The 15,512-nt window shown below is 44.3% G+C and overlaps 1 protein-coding gene across 2 annotated transcripts in view; it reads right to left on the reverse strand.

The window, feature by feature from the left end:
• The window catches only part of Uvrag (UV radiation resistance associated), a 238,294-nt gene that overhangs the window by 186,085 nt on the left and 36,697 nt on the right, over positions 1-15,512 (reverse strand). For both annotated transcript variants that reach the window (XM_051192314.1, XM_051192313.1), the window contains 2 exons: positions 9,940-10,101; positions 6,119-6,193 (listed from right to left, as the gene is read on the reverse strand). In XM_051192314.1, the coding sequence (XP_051048271.1) occupies positions 6,119-6,193; positions 9,940-10,101 (237 nt within the window). The remainder of the gene's footprint in view (positions 1-6,118; positions 6,194-9,939; positions 10,102-15,512) is intronic.

A 15,512-nucleotide genomic window follows, 5' to 3' on the forward strand; every position in this document is an offset into this window, starting at 1 on the left:
CCTTTTTTATTTATTTTTTGTTTTGAGACTGAGTCTCATGTAACTCAGGCTGTCCTCAAACTGTCTAAGTGGCAGAGGCTAACTTTGACCTTCCTGATCTTTCCCGATCTTCCTGCTCTACTTCCCACCATGCCTGACTGGAATTCAATTTTTTACAAATTGATGACCTTGGTAACTTAATCCATCACCTTACATAAGCCTATTGTAACATTTCACTCCCTCTGGGGAGACACCAATTCTTAAAGTTTTTTATTCAATCCACTGAGAACTGATACTTTCAAAGACCATAACTTAAAATGTCACAGTGATGTCTAAATCATATAATTTAGACTCCACACACTGACGGCAGACAGTTCTTAGTGAAGACTGCATTCTGAGCAACACTAGTCTGGCTAGATTTTGTTATGTTTTGTTTTCTGAGACAGGGTTTCAAAAACCCTGTTTAGCTCTACCTGTCCTGGACCTCAATCTACAGACCAGATTGGCCTCTAACTCAGAGACACATCTGCCCCCGACCCCTTACAGGTGTGTACCACCACTGCCCACCTCTGGTTTGATTTCTCTTAAAACTTCCTGTGATGGTTAATCTACATTGTCAACTTGACTTAGAATCAACTGTGGTGTGCCTGTGACGTTGTTTTCAAAGACTTAACTGAGGATGAAAACCCAAACCCCCAAAGTGGGTGTCACCACCTTGAAAGCTGAGGTCTCAGGCTGGATAAGAAAAAGAGGGAAAGAGGAAGCAAGCTGAGTGCCAGCATTCATCTCTCTCTGCCCCTGACTAGTCACCTCATTGTCCTGCTGCTGCCATGCCCTCATCTAGGTGATGGACCAAATCCCCTCAAACTAAAACAAAATAATCCTCCACTTCCTGAAGCTACTCTTTGTCAGGTGTTTTGTCACAGCAACAAGATTAGTGGTTGAATATTAAATGTGGCTGCTCTGCCCTGAATCTTGCCTGAAACTATCCTAAAGACAGGACTGCTCACTAGCAGGTAATAGAGTTTTCCAGATAAGGTAATGAGGGTTGATTCTCATTAGTATGAAAACCTCTTCTCTGGCATCTTGTAAAAGTTCCCCTTGTGAGAGGGAGAATATCTCAGCCTGGAGTGCTCACTCTGCCCTAGGAGTCCCCTTCCCTTCACTCAGTCACTTCCCCGCAGGAGAGGGTCTACAGTGCAGGCTTCTGCACACATCTTTGAGATTCTATTCTGTGCCTGTTCCAGAAATGGTCATTACTGTGCTTGATGGCCTTAGCAAGGTTAAGTCTCTACATTTTTCTGACTTGGCCAATTCTGCTTTTTGCTTTGATGGGAGAAGCCATTCTGTAAATATGTTTCTCTTACTGGTTAATGAATAAAGCACTGTTGGCCTATAGGAAAGCAAGATAGGTGGGACTAGGAGAGGTGGAGGATTCTGGGAAATGTAATAGAGTTGCAATGTGATCTCGAAAAGAGAGACTCCAGTCTGGCATTCTTGGTAGGATAAGACCATGTAGAAATATATATACCAGTAATTATGGGTTAATATTTAAGACAGAGCTGGCCAATAAGAAACACTACTAACCGGCCAACAGCTTTATAATTAATAGAGTCTCTGTGTTATTTTGGGAGTGATGCGGCTCTGGGACCAGGCTAGCAGGAAACTGCCTGTAACAGAGAGTAGTTTTAATAATATGCATAAATCATCACAATGTCTGCCTATGGTTTAAAAAAATTTTAAAAAGGCTGGGCAGTGGTAAAGCATGCCTTAGATATCAGCACTTGGGAAGCAGAGGCAGGAGGATCTCTGTAAGTTTGAGGCCAGCCTGGTGTACAGAGCAAGTTCCAGGACAGACTCTAAAGCTCAAAAAGAAAGAAAAAAAAAAAAATAAAGATTAAAGCGATGCTTTCCAAGGCTAGAGAGAGAACACAGCATTAAGAACACATACGAAGCACTGTTCATGCTAAGACCAGAGTTCAGTTTCCAGCTCCTTCATCAGGTAGCTCAAAACCACCTGAAACTCCAGCTCCAGGAAGCCATGGCATATCAGCCTCTGTAGGCTCCTGTAATCTACACACACACACACACACACACACACTCACACACACATTCACACACCACACACACTCACACACCACACACACACACTCACACAACACACACATACACACACACTCACACACACCACACACATTCACACACCACACACACGCACACTCACACACACCACACACACACACTCACACACCACACACTCACTCACACCACCACACACACACACTCACACACCACACACTCACTCACACACACCACACACACACTCACACACCACACACTCACTCACACACACCACACACACACTACACACACACACCACACACACACACTCACATACCACACACACGCACTCACACACACTCACACAACACACACATACACATACATACACACACTCACACACACCACACACACACACACTCACACAACACACACATACACACACACACACACACACACACCACACATACACACACACACACTCACACCACACACACAGCCTCTTAGGCACTTGAAGTTGTATACACACAGACACATGATCAAAAGTAATGTAAATAAATCTTTTCAAACAATGCTTTTAAGCCTCAACTGATAGTGTCCATTGTCCCTTTGAAAGGTACAAGGTACAAGATAAGCTAGAATCTAAACTAACAAAACTAATTAATTGGAGGAATAAAACACAACATATGTAACAAGCACATACTCAATAAACATTTCCTAGCCATTTGGTTCTGAATCCCAGCTCTGCTATTTGACTGCTGTGCAATCTTAAGAAAATTACTTAATCACTCTGTACTAGTTTCTCTTCTATAGATGAACAGCTGTGGATTTAAACACAATAGACTATGGAAAGTGTTTCCTGCCTGGCACTGAATTAAGTGCTTACTAAATATTAGTTAGTGTTACTATGTTAGGGTCAGATATTCAGTACATATCCCCAAGTTTCCACATAGGAGAAAATTTCCCAGTCCCCATCCTGAGAGAGAAGGTAACAAAAGAAATGCTCCCAATCCCCCCAGGCTGTGGCTCTCTCCTCCTCGGTGCCTAAAGGTGGCTCATCTATGAGCTCTGAAGGTCTGGGCATGTGTGGCGCAGCACTTCCTGAATGCCCTGCCATGGGCAACTGTCTACTGCATACACAACCCTACTTTGGTTCAGAGGATCAGGCTTTGGTCTCTAATGGGACAATTTCATATCCATTTGTGTTATTTTGGAGGGAAGAGATTCAGGTCAGGAGGAACAATATATACAAGCTCTTGTAGTCACAAAATTCAAGCAACATTTGCCAGTTTTATCTGTTATCATACCATCTTCTGGCCTCCATTTACCTGTTCCCTATCTTGCCTGAACTTGTTCAAAACTCACTAGCAGAAAGGAAAGTCAGATACCACAGTACCTACCCAAAAATTACCAACTATCAGTCTCTAGTCATGGGGTTCTTGAAGGACTAACTACAAAGGCAGATACAAAGGTGCCATCATGGGACCGCTCAGTAGACACTGGCCCCAAATTCTACCATCATCTCTGACTGCCAGAATCTGCAGGGTGATGAGTTGGAGACTAGCCTTGGGAACGGCAAACAGCCCAGCACCAGCAGCCTCACTGACTTAATCACAAATGTTTTCACTAAGCAAATACTGAGTCCCAAGTGTTGCAGAAGAGTGTGGGGAGCCAGCATTTAGGCCTCCAAACAGAGCAGTACATCCAGCAGAGGAGGTCTGGAAATACTGCAGGAACAGAGAAGAGGTGCTGGGAAATAGATACCACCTAGAATAAATTCCATTTGCTAAAGTACAAAAGGCAACTGTCAGTCCTTAAAAAACAGCTAGACCCCACAAGCTTAAAGAAATGGAAGGGAGAAGGCAGAGAGAGCCTTGACCTTGGCCTGCCTTTCCTAGCCTATGTCACACACATACATGACATTAGTGACCTTGCCTCCAGCCCACATTCGTAGGCCTAGTTCAGTTCTGTCCTCTGAACTCACAGATCCAAAGGCTACCTTCCATCAACATGCGTCTAAAGACACCGCATACTCCTGTACCACATCTTACCTCAGGATCTGTGCTCTTCCTCCTCCGCGTCCCCCACCCCAGCCCACCCAGCCTCAGGTCTTAAAGCTTCCTGTGGCTAACATCTTTATCTACTCAATTACTTTAAGCCAGAAATCTAAACTCGCTCTTCAAATCTCTTTTTTCCTTTTATCTCAAATGCAAACCACAACAAACTGTAATTAATGATTCTATCTCCTTTAACCCTCATGTCTTCTGAGCTGGGGGTGTGCCTCAGTGGTAAAGCGCTTGCCTAGCATGTGCCTGGCCCTGGGTATCATTCCTGTACTTCAAACAAACAAACAAAAACCCTCCTCTTCCCTGCCACGGTCCTATTCCAAACTGTCACCATCTCTTACCCACAAGGTCCTTCTCGCTATCTGTCACCATCTCTTACCCACTGTACCACAAAGTTCTTCTCACTATCTTCCCACACACATGCTTGTTCTTTGAAATAAGCCAGAGTAAAGCATTATAGTGTATCTGATTAAAGCACAAGCCTCCATCCTTTGGATGAAATCCCTAACCCTTCCACGTGGTGGTCTGTCTGGTACTACTCTGATGTCCCTTCAGTCCCTACCTGAGACTCGTCATGTCCGATTCCACTTAATGGCCTTTCAACCTTAGTCTCCTCCCCTGGAATGCTCTCTCCATTCAGTGCCCACGCCTTTCACATAACTGTCATCTACTCATAACCTGGATTATAACTTTAGCAACCAAGTCCCCACGAGCACTTTTCTCATGGCACCGGTGCAGGCCAGTCTTGAATTCTGGGCCCAGGCCATCCTCCTGCCTTAACCGTGTAGCTGGAAGAGAGGTGTGTGCCAGGCCCGTCTTCACCACTGCACTCTCGGCCCTTGAGTACAGGAGCTAACCTGAACAGGCACTCAGCAAACTGTGGCGAGTCCGAGCAATGGCATCTCACACAGCAGAGATGATGAAACACTGGGATACCTGAACAAAAACAAACACACACCATGTGTGTTTTGTTTTGTTTTTAGGTTTTTAGGTCAGAGTTGGGAAAGCAGGCTCAGGCACGAAACCCAACATCTCAGCTCAGTCACTCTAGACCCCGTCCATCCTCCCAGTCAGGTTCCACAGCTATGAAATGGAGAGAACAAAACAGCATGGTGTTTGGAGCTGAGTGCCCTGGTCACAGGGACTCACAGAAGGTCCTTGCTGAGAATGACTGCCTTCTCCTTTCTTTCTTCACCTTCAGATGCAGAGACAGTGATGGCATCAAAACAGCTTCAATTTTAGTTTCTTCCTTTCTCTTTTCTGAGGCATCATCTCACTGTGTACATACACTAGGCTAGCCAAGAACTCACTCTGTAGACCAGGCTGACCTCAAACTCACAAAAATTCGTCTGCCTCTGCCTCCCAAATGCTGGGATTCAAGGCATGTGTCATTACGTCCAGCATAATTTGGGTTTCTCAGTCATACAGACAATGATAAAACATAACTGAAACACTTTAATTAGACTATTCCATGTATACAAAAGTCACCATTCTCATTTTGGAGGGAAAGCAGGACTGGGGCTTGAGCACAGGGCTCACAGCACAGTAGGTAAAGCCCCATACTGCTGAGCGACATCCACAGCCTCTCTTCATCTTCAGAACCCGCTCAACTGGGCTTCTCAGGCTGGCCTTGAACTCACTCTGAACCTGGGCAGGATCCAACCCATGACCCTTCTGCTGCAGCCTTCTAAGTGGCCAGGATTACAAGCTTCTGCACCTTGCCCAAGCTCTCCACTCTTTCTTAATCCCCGAAGAATTAGGTAAAAGAAAAGAAAACAACTAGCTTAGGTTTCCCTTTAAAAAAATCTAATAGGGATTTAGGGATCATTACTGGGTGTGGTTGTGTGTCCTATGAAACAAGTTCTCACTCTAAACGGCATTCACCTTAAGCCCTCAAACAGGTCATGGTGATACTTGGAACATGCTTCTGTTTGCACAGACCTACCCAAGAGATCATCTTCCCAAGGCACCAGCACTCACCAAAACCCAGAACATTCGCAGAATCCTCTTACCTTATGTTCGAATGGAGCACCATAGTAGCCATCATTTAGCCCAAAAACAATTTCGTTTTGGTTGCGGGCGTGAATCTAAGAATGAAGGAAAATACACTATTAGTTGTTATTCCAGAGGTGGGGAGGACAGATGTAACCTCACCCATTCCCAAGCTGAGAAACAGACTGGCTACGACTAAACAAAGGATGGCAGAGATCAGCAGAAGCCAGGTGAGTGAGAGAGAGAGTGGAGCATGCGCAGCTTTAGTCCAGGGCCTCACAAAGCACCACCTGAGGTTACGGGTGCATCATTCACACGACTGTCACCATTTCTCGGGTTCTTATGGAACAGTTATGCCTGAAGGACAGGGGGTAGAGAGACAAACCACACATGGTCTGATTTAATTTTTAGAAAATTTCCACAAGTGCTTTAAAATGATGATGTCAGATTAGCTTCTATTTTCAAAAGGACAAACTGAAGACAAGAGCACCCAGTCTTAGCTGCCGGAAGGAAGTCCAGTCTTTCCGAGCAACTGCCCTGAGCTACAGTCAGTGCTGCCCCAGATCCAACCTCATCTGACAGATGGAAAGAATACAACTTTAAAGGATTAAAGGACAGGGGCTGGAAATGGCTCAGAGGTTAAGAGCACTGGTTGCTCTCCCAAAGACCCTGGGTTCGATTCCCAGCATCCACATCAGGTGTCTGTATCTCTAATCCCAGGGGATCCAATACCTTCTTCTGCCCTCCTTGGGCACTACACACATGGTGCATAGATATATAATAGTCAGAACACCCACACACATAAAATAAAAAGAAATCTTTTTTAAAAACAGAGTGAGACATGGTGGCACATACCTGTAATCCTAACCATGTGGGAGGTAGGCGAAGGCAGGAGGATCATGAGTTCAAGGCCAACCCATGCTACATAGTGAGATCCTCACAGAACCAAACACAGTAACAGCATAGATGCAGCTGCACAAGGTCACCAGAAACCAAGCGAGAGTTTTCATCTTCAAAGGCAAAATATTTCAAAACCAGTTTCGAGATTAGATGGGTCTGAAACTTTAGAAATAAATGAATAACTGGGATTTAAGCACATTTTAGTGCATTCTTAAAGTCCAAGTCTGATCTACACATTTGTGGGACAAGTATTTGACCTACGGAGCTCTCTATAAGGAACGTTTACAAGTCAGTAATTAAACATCTAAACACCCTAATAAAGAATAAGCAAAAGATGTAAACAGACACCACACACACACACACACACACACACACACACACACACACACACACACGAGAGAGAGAGAGAGAGAGAGAGAGAGAGAGAAAGAGAGAGAGATTGGTTCATTCATTAGGAAAATATGAATTAAAAGTTGTATGCCATTACCACCTAATGAAATATCACTTTATACCATTAAAATAGCTAATGTTTGAAAGACTAACAAGACAAAGAACAATACACATCAATAAAGGTGTGAAACTATAGCTGGAAATGGAGACCTTGACATTGACTTTTGAAAACCACCTACAATCCCTTATAAATTCCAACACACACTTACCTTAAGAGCCAACAATTGCATTCCTGGGTATTTACACAGAAGGAATGACAGCATATAACAACACAAAGGCCTACAGTCAATCACTGACAGCAGCTCTAATCATTGTGGTGGTAGTTACTCAACCCCACTGCATGGATTTTGTGCTGTGTACTGCAGTACAGTGCTGAGGATGGAGCCTGCGCCTCAAACTTGCTGGGCAAATGCTCTACCACTGAGCTACAACTCCACGTCCATATACACTTTAAAATGGTAAACTGATAGTGTGTCCACTGCACCGCAATAAGCCTGACTCAAACCCAACCCCTCTGAAGCCACCCTTCCTGACTCTATGAGGACTAGTCTGAATACTTCCTCCACATACTTCCTACACCCTGTTTCAAATAGCAGACTTAAGATGATGTCTTCCACCTCCCTGGGTCCTTAACATTAAGAACAAGAACCAGTAGAAAGCACAGGACCACTCAAGGAACCTAACTGTTTCGTTTTGTTATTGTTTTTTGAGACAGGGTTTCTCTGTGTAGCCTTGCCTATTCTGGACCGGCTGGCCTCAAACTCACAGAGAACCGCCTACGAGTCCTGGGATTGAAGGTGTGTGCCACCACCGCCTGGCTCAACCTAACTTATTTTTATTCATCCTAATCCACCTTGGTTTCTCTTTCTCTACAACTGTGACTTTTACAGTAACTGATGCCTAGTGTGTACTGTTACCTTCATTTCGGAGACAAGGCTGGGCTCCCTGTACTGATAATAACTCTCTGGTTGGCTTTAAAAAAAAAAAAAAAAAAACCACTTTTGCTTGTCTCTGCCATCCCAGTGTGCTTCCTAGTACAGTTAGTACTTTCTAAGAAGAATCCTGAATGCTGGCTTTGAAATAAGCTCAAGTTAGACATGAGCACAGTATAGTATTTTAAGACCACCACCAAAGGAATGTGTGACTTAGGAAACATAAGGAAGCCATCACTGCCAAAATCTCCCCAGCAGACCTGGAGCCAAGCCTTAACAGTGTTAAGAAGTATCACTTCCACAAAGCACAGACACTCACAAATGACAAGTACCAGTCAACCTGAGTGAGAAAAGGAAGACTGTAAAGGGAGCGTCACTAGCCAGCAAGTTTTAACTGGGTAGCTCTAAGTACCGAGGTGTAGCTGGACACTAAAGTGTGCACTAACTCCAAGGCCAAGTCACTCCAAAGCAGACCTCCAAAAGACCAGCAGTAAATATGAACAGAGATGAAACCGTTTTAGGAGAGTAGAAGTTGGTTAAAGAAGGAACAGTGATATTAAAAGCATCGCTCTGATCACTACAGAATAACACAAAGTAAAAATCTGGTAAGAATCTGATCTCACACGTGTGGGATCTAGAAGGAAGCAGAGAGAACTGTGATACTTTTTAGCTCAGCCAATAGCATTCAAGGATAAGGAACATCAGTCACAGGGCAACAAGGGCAGCACAAAAGGCACATTTGTCTCCCCTCTACTCAGGGTAGTAGCAGCTCTCCTTTCTTGTGGAATAACCCAACTCTATTGATTGAAATGGAGATGCTGAACAGGGTGTTCTTTGTGTCAACTTAATTTCCACGACCAAGGGAAGAATATCTAACAAGGCCAAAGATGAGGAAAACACGCCCTTCTCAGACACACGAACATACACAGACACACGTAAGTACATGCACACTTAGGGTGCTTCTGCCTGAGTTTCCACAATTCAAGGTCCTTTGTGTTTGTTTCTGTTTCCTGAGACAGTCTTCCTCTATAGCTCAGGGTGGTTCAAAGCTCAGCGTCCACCAGGGACTGGCCTCAAATTTGCTGCAATTCTAACTCAGCCTGGCTGAGCTAGGCTCACAGGTGGGAGCCACCTTGCTAAGGGATTTTTGTAACTCAAATGTAACAACATAAGTAACTTAAGTAAAGACAGTATCACAAGCCTTATTTGTTGTTGTCCTAGTTCTGGCCAGGCCAGAACACACTGTATATAGACCAGGCCCAATTCTAATTTATAGCAATCCTCCTGCCTGTACCTCCTGAGTGCTGGGATTACAGGCACATGTCACCATGCCTGGATGGATGGATGGATGGATGGATGGATGGATGGATGGATGGATGGATAGATAGAGATAGATGATAGATAGATAAGATAGATTTGCACATTTTCACTAATTTAATTTTTTACTTTTTATTTTCTATTAGCATCTATTATAACTGAAAATATAAAGAGAAGAGAATCAATAGAAAAGTTAGGCAATTTGTAGAGGACAACCCTTGAAATCTCACTCAGAAAATTACCTGTTGACCTAAGTACTTCAGCCCATCCAAGTAGACTTTCCACTCTATCAACAGCTGGTAGGCATCCTCCTTTCCACCCCAAATCTTCACCACAAAGCAAGACACAGATGTATCCAGACGGTCCGGCATTATTCCAAAGTCAAGACTCCTCCATGTTGGATTCTGTTGATGGAAATTAAAACATGCTTTAGGAAGACTCCAATTTCTTTACAAGAATGCTAATTAGATGGTACATTTTGTTTTCAAAACCCAAAAGAAGGGCTGGTGAGATGACTTGGGCTTAAAAGCACTGGCTGCTCTTCCAAAGGATCCAAGTTTGATCACCAGCATCTACAAGGCAATTCCAGGGGAATTGTAACTCCAGTTCCAAGGGATCTGATGCCCCCTTCTGGCCTCTGCAAGCACCAGGCACACAAATGTTATGCAGACATACAAGCAGGCAAACACCCACATACTTAAAAAACTAAAATAAAAAAATAAAGACCAGAAGCTAGCAGGATGGCTCAGTGGTAAGAGAATTTACCACCAAACCTAACAACGTGTGTTCAATCCCCAGAACACACATGAAGGAAGTAAAGAAGCAACTCCTGCAAGCTGTCCTTTGACCTCCGCATGTATGGGCATGCTCAGGCTCCCTGCTCCCTGGCATACACAAATTAAAAGTTTTTTGGTTTTTTTGTTTGTTTAAGACAAAAGGTAAAAGGTATTATAAACAGATACAACCCTACAATTAATGAAGGTGACAATGACACCTCTGGATTTATCTGCTGACTCAGGATCACTTTTGCCCTCACTGACATGGTTTCATACTATACTTTCACTCATATATCCAAGACAATGCATGACTATTAGAAGCCAACACAGAGACTGATCAGCGACACACATCTGGTCGACATGCAAAGAATAAGAGCACGCAGAGTGCTCAGCTGAGACAACCAGACAATATCCTCTACCTCCAAGGCTCAGGAAGTAACAAGGAAAAGAGATGTAGAGACTCTAAGAGCCAAAGGTAGTGGACATCCACAGTCAAACAATATTTGCCAAACATGTCAGGACCATTGCACACAACACTGTGACTGCATGCATAAGACTGCACAAGATCTAGCTAGCCAAAATCCCAGCATTGGGGGGGAGGTCACTCATTAAGTTCCACCCCCCTAAGGCCAAGTGATAGCTGCCCGGGAAGGGAAGATCAGTTTTCTTCAAGGACCGGGGGTGGGGGTGGGGTTGATTGAACCATATTACATGCATACATGCAATTCACAAACAATAAAAAGGAGGGCAGACTATAAACAATGCCTCACAGGCTCTCCAACTTAAATCTCCACTCAAAACAATTGTATCACTGGAGATATAGCCCAACAGTAGAGTGATTGCCTGGCAAGTACAAGGCCCTGGGTTCAATTCCCAGTACCACATAAACAAAAATAATTACAGTGGAACCATGGAAAGTTCAGTGACAGAATTATGCTAAAGGTTACACAACAGCACAGAAGAAACAACCAACTATATTAGAGGCAGGGAAGGCATCCAAGCCTAAGGGAGCTTGACTTTGAAAGCACAAATAGAATTTCAGCAGATTAAAATCAGGAATTCCAGGCAAAGGGAATATGATGCATCAGGGCTCAGAGGTATGAGGCAGCAAGTGTGAGCAGGAACTAAGAGCAACCTCCCAGGAATGGCAGGCCCCAGGTAGAGAGACTCAGGGAAAGAAGCAGAAGGAAGAGGTACAGGCCTGTGCCCTGGGTGAGGTGCCTAAGCTGCTACATGCATCACCTGGCTTCTTGACATCTCTCACTAGGAAGCATTCAACCTTGCTTAAACTTTGTGACATCTGGCAAGTTGTTGGTGGTTTGGTTTTTATATAACTGAAGATTCTGAGACAGAGTGAATTGTGGGATTTAGCAGTGTAGCCTGATTATGCACCTTCTACTGCCCTAGCCTCTGCTCTCTTCACTGACAGGACGTCAAATGACTCTCCCTGCCACTCCACAGCCTGTGGTCTGGGCTGACTGAAGCTAACTGTAACCCACATTTCTAGTATAACCTCTCTGCAGAGCTCAGCGGTCAGCCAGTGATGACTCAGACTTTGGGTTCAAATACCTCAAGTCAGCCACCTCTGCCAATGGAATGGTGATAATACAAGCAAGAGACAACTAAGTGACTGAACTGGACATGACAGCAAATGTTAGACTAAAGTAGCCATTACAGATAACCCAGGGAGGAGCTGGTTCTCGCCAGTTGCCTCAGCTCATCCAGAACCTGAGAACTCTGCAGGAGATTTCTGGGCTAACTCTCTAGTTCTGGAGCCTGAGACTACGTTCCCCTCTGTCCCTTCTGTCCCCCATCGTCCCTCTGTTCCCCTCGGTCTGTTTCCTTCACCACCCTGACAACAGCTATTGGCTATAGTCCACTTACTCTGAGCATTGTACCTGGTTAAATCTACACAGACCACAGCACAAATGAGGAAGGAACATGTAACAGACCAAATAAGGCTATCTCCTAGTTTATGTATTCTAGAAATGTCAGAACTAAAGAAAGGATCTTTGAACCTGTCAGTCCAACTCAAGTTTTGAAGTGAGGAAGTTGAGGCCTCTGGGCAGAACCCTTCCCAGACCCCCCCCCCCCCCACACACACACACACATACACAGCTGTTCTTTTCCTGGTTAACATTTCTCTGGCCACTCACAGTTTTTTTCCCTTGGGGGAGCCTCCAATGCTTGCCTCATAACTGTCAGGATCTACACCAGACCCTCTGTAAGGCTGGGACATTTCTGCTACTGTTTTCCCTTCTTAGTACCCTGGAGACATGACAAAAAAAAAATTCAAAGATTTGCTAAATAAGCAAAAAAGTGCATTGTATTCCAGGTACTGTAATAAAGAAGTCCTAATCAGTTTGAGGCCAAAAACCAAACCAAACCAAAACAAAATGCTACACTTCAGTGGAAAGTGCAGGTTAAGATTCCTTTGGAAAGGGTGGCTCGTTTTCTTGTCTGATGTGCATCATTTTTTCTGAATGAGGAATAGCGATCACCCTGCTCACTCTCACTTCTGCTATAACTATCACTAGAAAAGAAGAGTGCCCTGAGTAGTGGTGCCCTAATGTGCATGCTCCCTGGAGAACATCACCAGGCTTTCTGTCATGCCCTCCTGGAAGGCTGAGATTTCTCCCAGAGCATTTACTGTCTGTCTCCTGGTATCATATGTGCCAGGTCCCTGTCAGCAATGTGTATACACATGTGACTTAATCTTCTAACTCCAGAGCCCTGTGTAAAGTAGGTAACATGATTGTCTCTTCAGAGGAGAAGCTGACGCTGAGGAGGCATTAAATAACCTGCTTGCCATAAGGTGGTTACAGCTAGAGCTGGCAGTCAAAGGTTACAGCTGACTCCAAAGGCATAAAAGCAATAGAAAACTTTTTTACAAAACAAAAGCATGTCTTATGTAACCCAGGCTAGCCTTAAGCTCACTATATAGCCAAGGATGGCTTTGAACTTCTGAACCTCCCAAGTTCTAGGAATGCAGGCAAGCACCACCCTGACCAGTTTTATCGTTCTAGGGATCAGACTCAGAGTCAAGTACTCTTATCAACTTTCTAGCATCTCCACCCCTAGATAACTGCTGAATAGGATACAGGCTGACCTGGAGATCATTCATGGTAAGAGCTATGGGTTGGGCTTTATGCTGCAGCCAATGAAAGACCACCTTGATATAATAACTAACACTTCTCGTGATAACCCCAAGTTCTTGAGAAAGTTAAATACTTTTTCCAGTATGAAAGAATGGGAAGTGAGGAGGAAGAAACAGCGACAGTTAAGAGTGCTTACTGCGTAATCATGCACACTAAGGATCAGAGCCCAATGCTCACCTAACAAGAGGATGCCTTACATATGCCTGTAACTCCAGCTCCAAGGGGTACAACACTGTCCGGGCCCCACACATGCAGAGAGGCCCATGCACCCATGCACACCTGTGCACACTCACGTAGACAAATGTGAGTGCATGTAAAATAATTTTTAAAGAACAGGAAGAGGAAAGAGACCACACAAAGGTGAGGTGAGCATGAATTTTCAAACAAGTGTCTCACTTCACTGGGATTCAACAGACCCAGCAACTCCATAAGTCTTTGAATAGTGTAGAATGGGAAGCATGAAAAGGGAGTGTCTTGGCTACCAAGCTACATCAAATGTATATCATAAACCTAAAGTTTCAGGCAGGGCACAGGGTGGAGAGGGGCAGCTAATGCCTGTAATTCTAGTACACAGAAGGCAGAGGCAAGAAGATTGTTCAAGCCGACCTGAGCTATATAATAAGATTCTATCTCTGATTAGTTAAAGTCCCAGTTCTTGCACTGGACCTGTTTATTCTTCATTTGACATTAGCAGGGATGCTCCTCCACCGTATTCCACTACAGTGAGAACATCTGAACAGCAATCAACCCTTGGAAGGATGTTCAGCCAAACAGTCTATGAGGAAGTCACATGACAAACTGAAGCCACAATGATACCACAGTCCCGCCAGAATGACTACAGTTTAAAAGACTCCAGGTTTGGGCTAGGATATGGAACAACCTCAAGAGCCTCGCACTGCTGGGAAGGACATAGCTGGTGTGGAAACTATCTGGCAACTATTTGGCCAATGTCAACTACAACAGAGCAGATTGAAGCCCATCACGCTGCCATTCTACACCTAAGCACATACACCAGAGAAACACGTTCTCCTGTTCACAGAGGAGATGTTCTCTAGAGTCAGTGAATTACTGCGTGAAACAACAGTCTCACAACATGCTGAACAAAACATCACTTGCCACTTATGGGCCCAGCGAGGCAAAAGTACTCTTCAGTAGAAAGCCAGGTAAAGGGAGCTTGCTGCCTCTTTGTGGTGCGTTAGTGACTGGAAGGAGACAAAGGAGAAACAAACAACTCTGCTCCTCTTCTTGTTTGCTTTAGGAGGGTTGTCTTGTTGCTTGTTTGAGAAAGGGTTTTTCTGTGTACCCTTGACTGTCCTAGAACTCATTATTGTAGACCAGGCTGGCCTCAGACTCACAGAGATCCACCTGCTTCTGCCTCCCAAGTGCTGGGATTCAAGGTGGGCACCACCACATCAGGCTCTACTTCTTTTTTTATGTGTGTATTTCTGTCTTTCAAAACAGTGTCTCATTGGGACTTTCATACTGGCCTTGATCTCAGAGACTTACCTGCACCTGCCTCCTAAGTGCTAGAATTATAATTGGTACACCACCAAGCCGGGCATTGGTGGTACACACCTTTAATACCAGCACTCGGGAGGCAGAGGCAGGCAGATCTCCGTGAGTTCAAGGCCAGCCTGGGCTACAGAGCTAGTTCCAAGACAGTCTCCAAAGCAATACAGAGAAACCCTGCCTCAAAAAACAAACAAACAAAACAACAACAAAAAAAAAAAATGGTACACAACCATGAGTGGCATAAAGGTAATGAAACATATTTTGTTCTGTTTTGTTTCTAAGATGTTTAAATAGGAAAAAAATCAACACCTTCTTTGCCAGCTGTGATGTCAATCAAAAGCCTGAAGGCAGGAGCTGGTTTACACTGCC

The sequence above is a fragment of the Phodopus roborovskii genome, unplaced genomic scaffold, assembly GCF_943737965.1.
Source record: "Phodopus roborovskii unplaced genomic scaffold, PHOROB, whole genome shotgun sequence".
Lineage (NCBI taxonomy): Eukaryota > Metazoa > Chordata > Mammalia > Rodentia > Cricetidae > Phodopus > Phodopus roborovskii.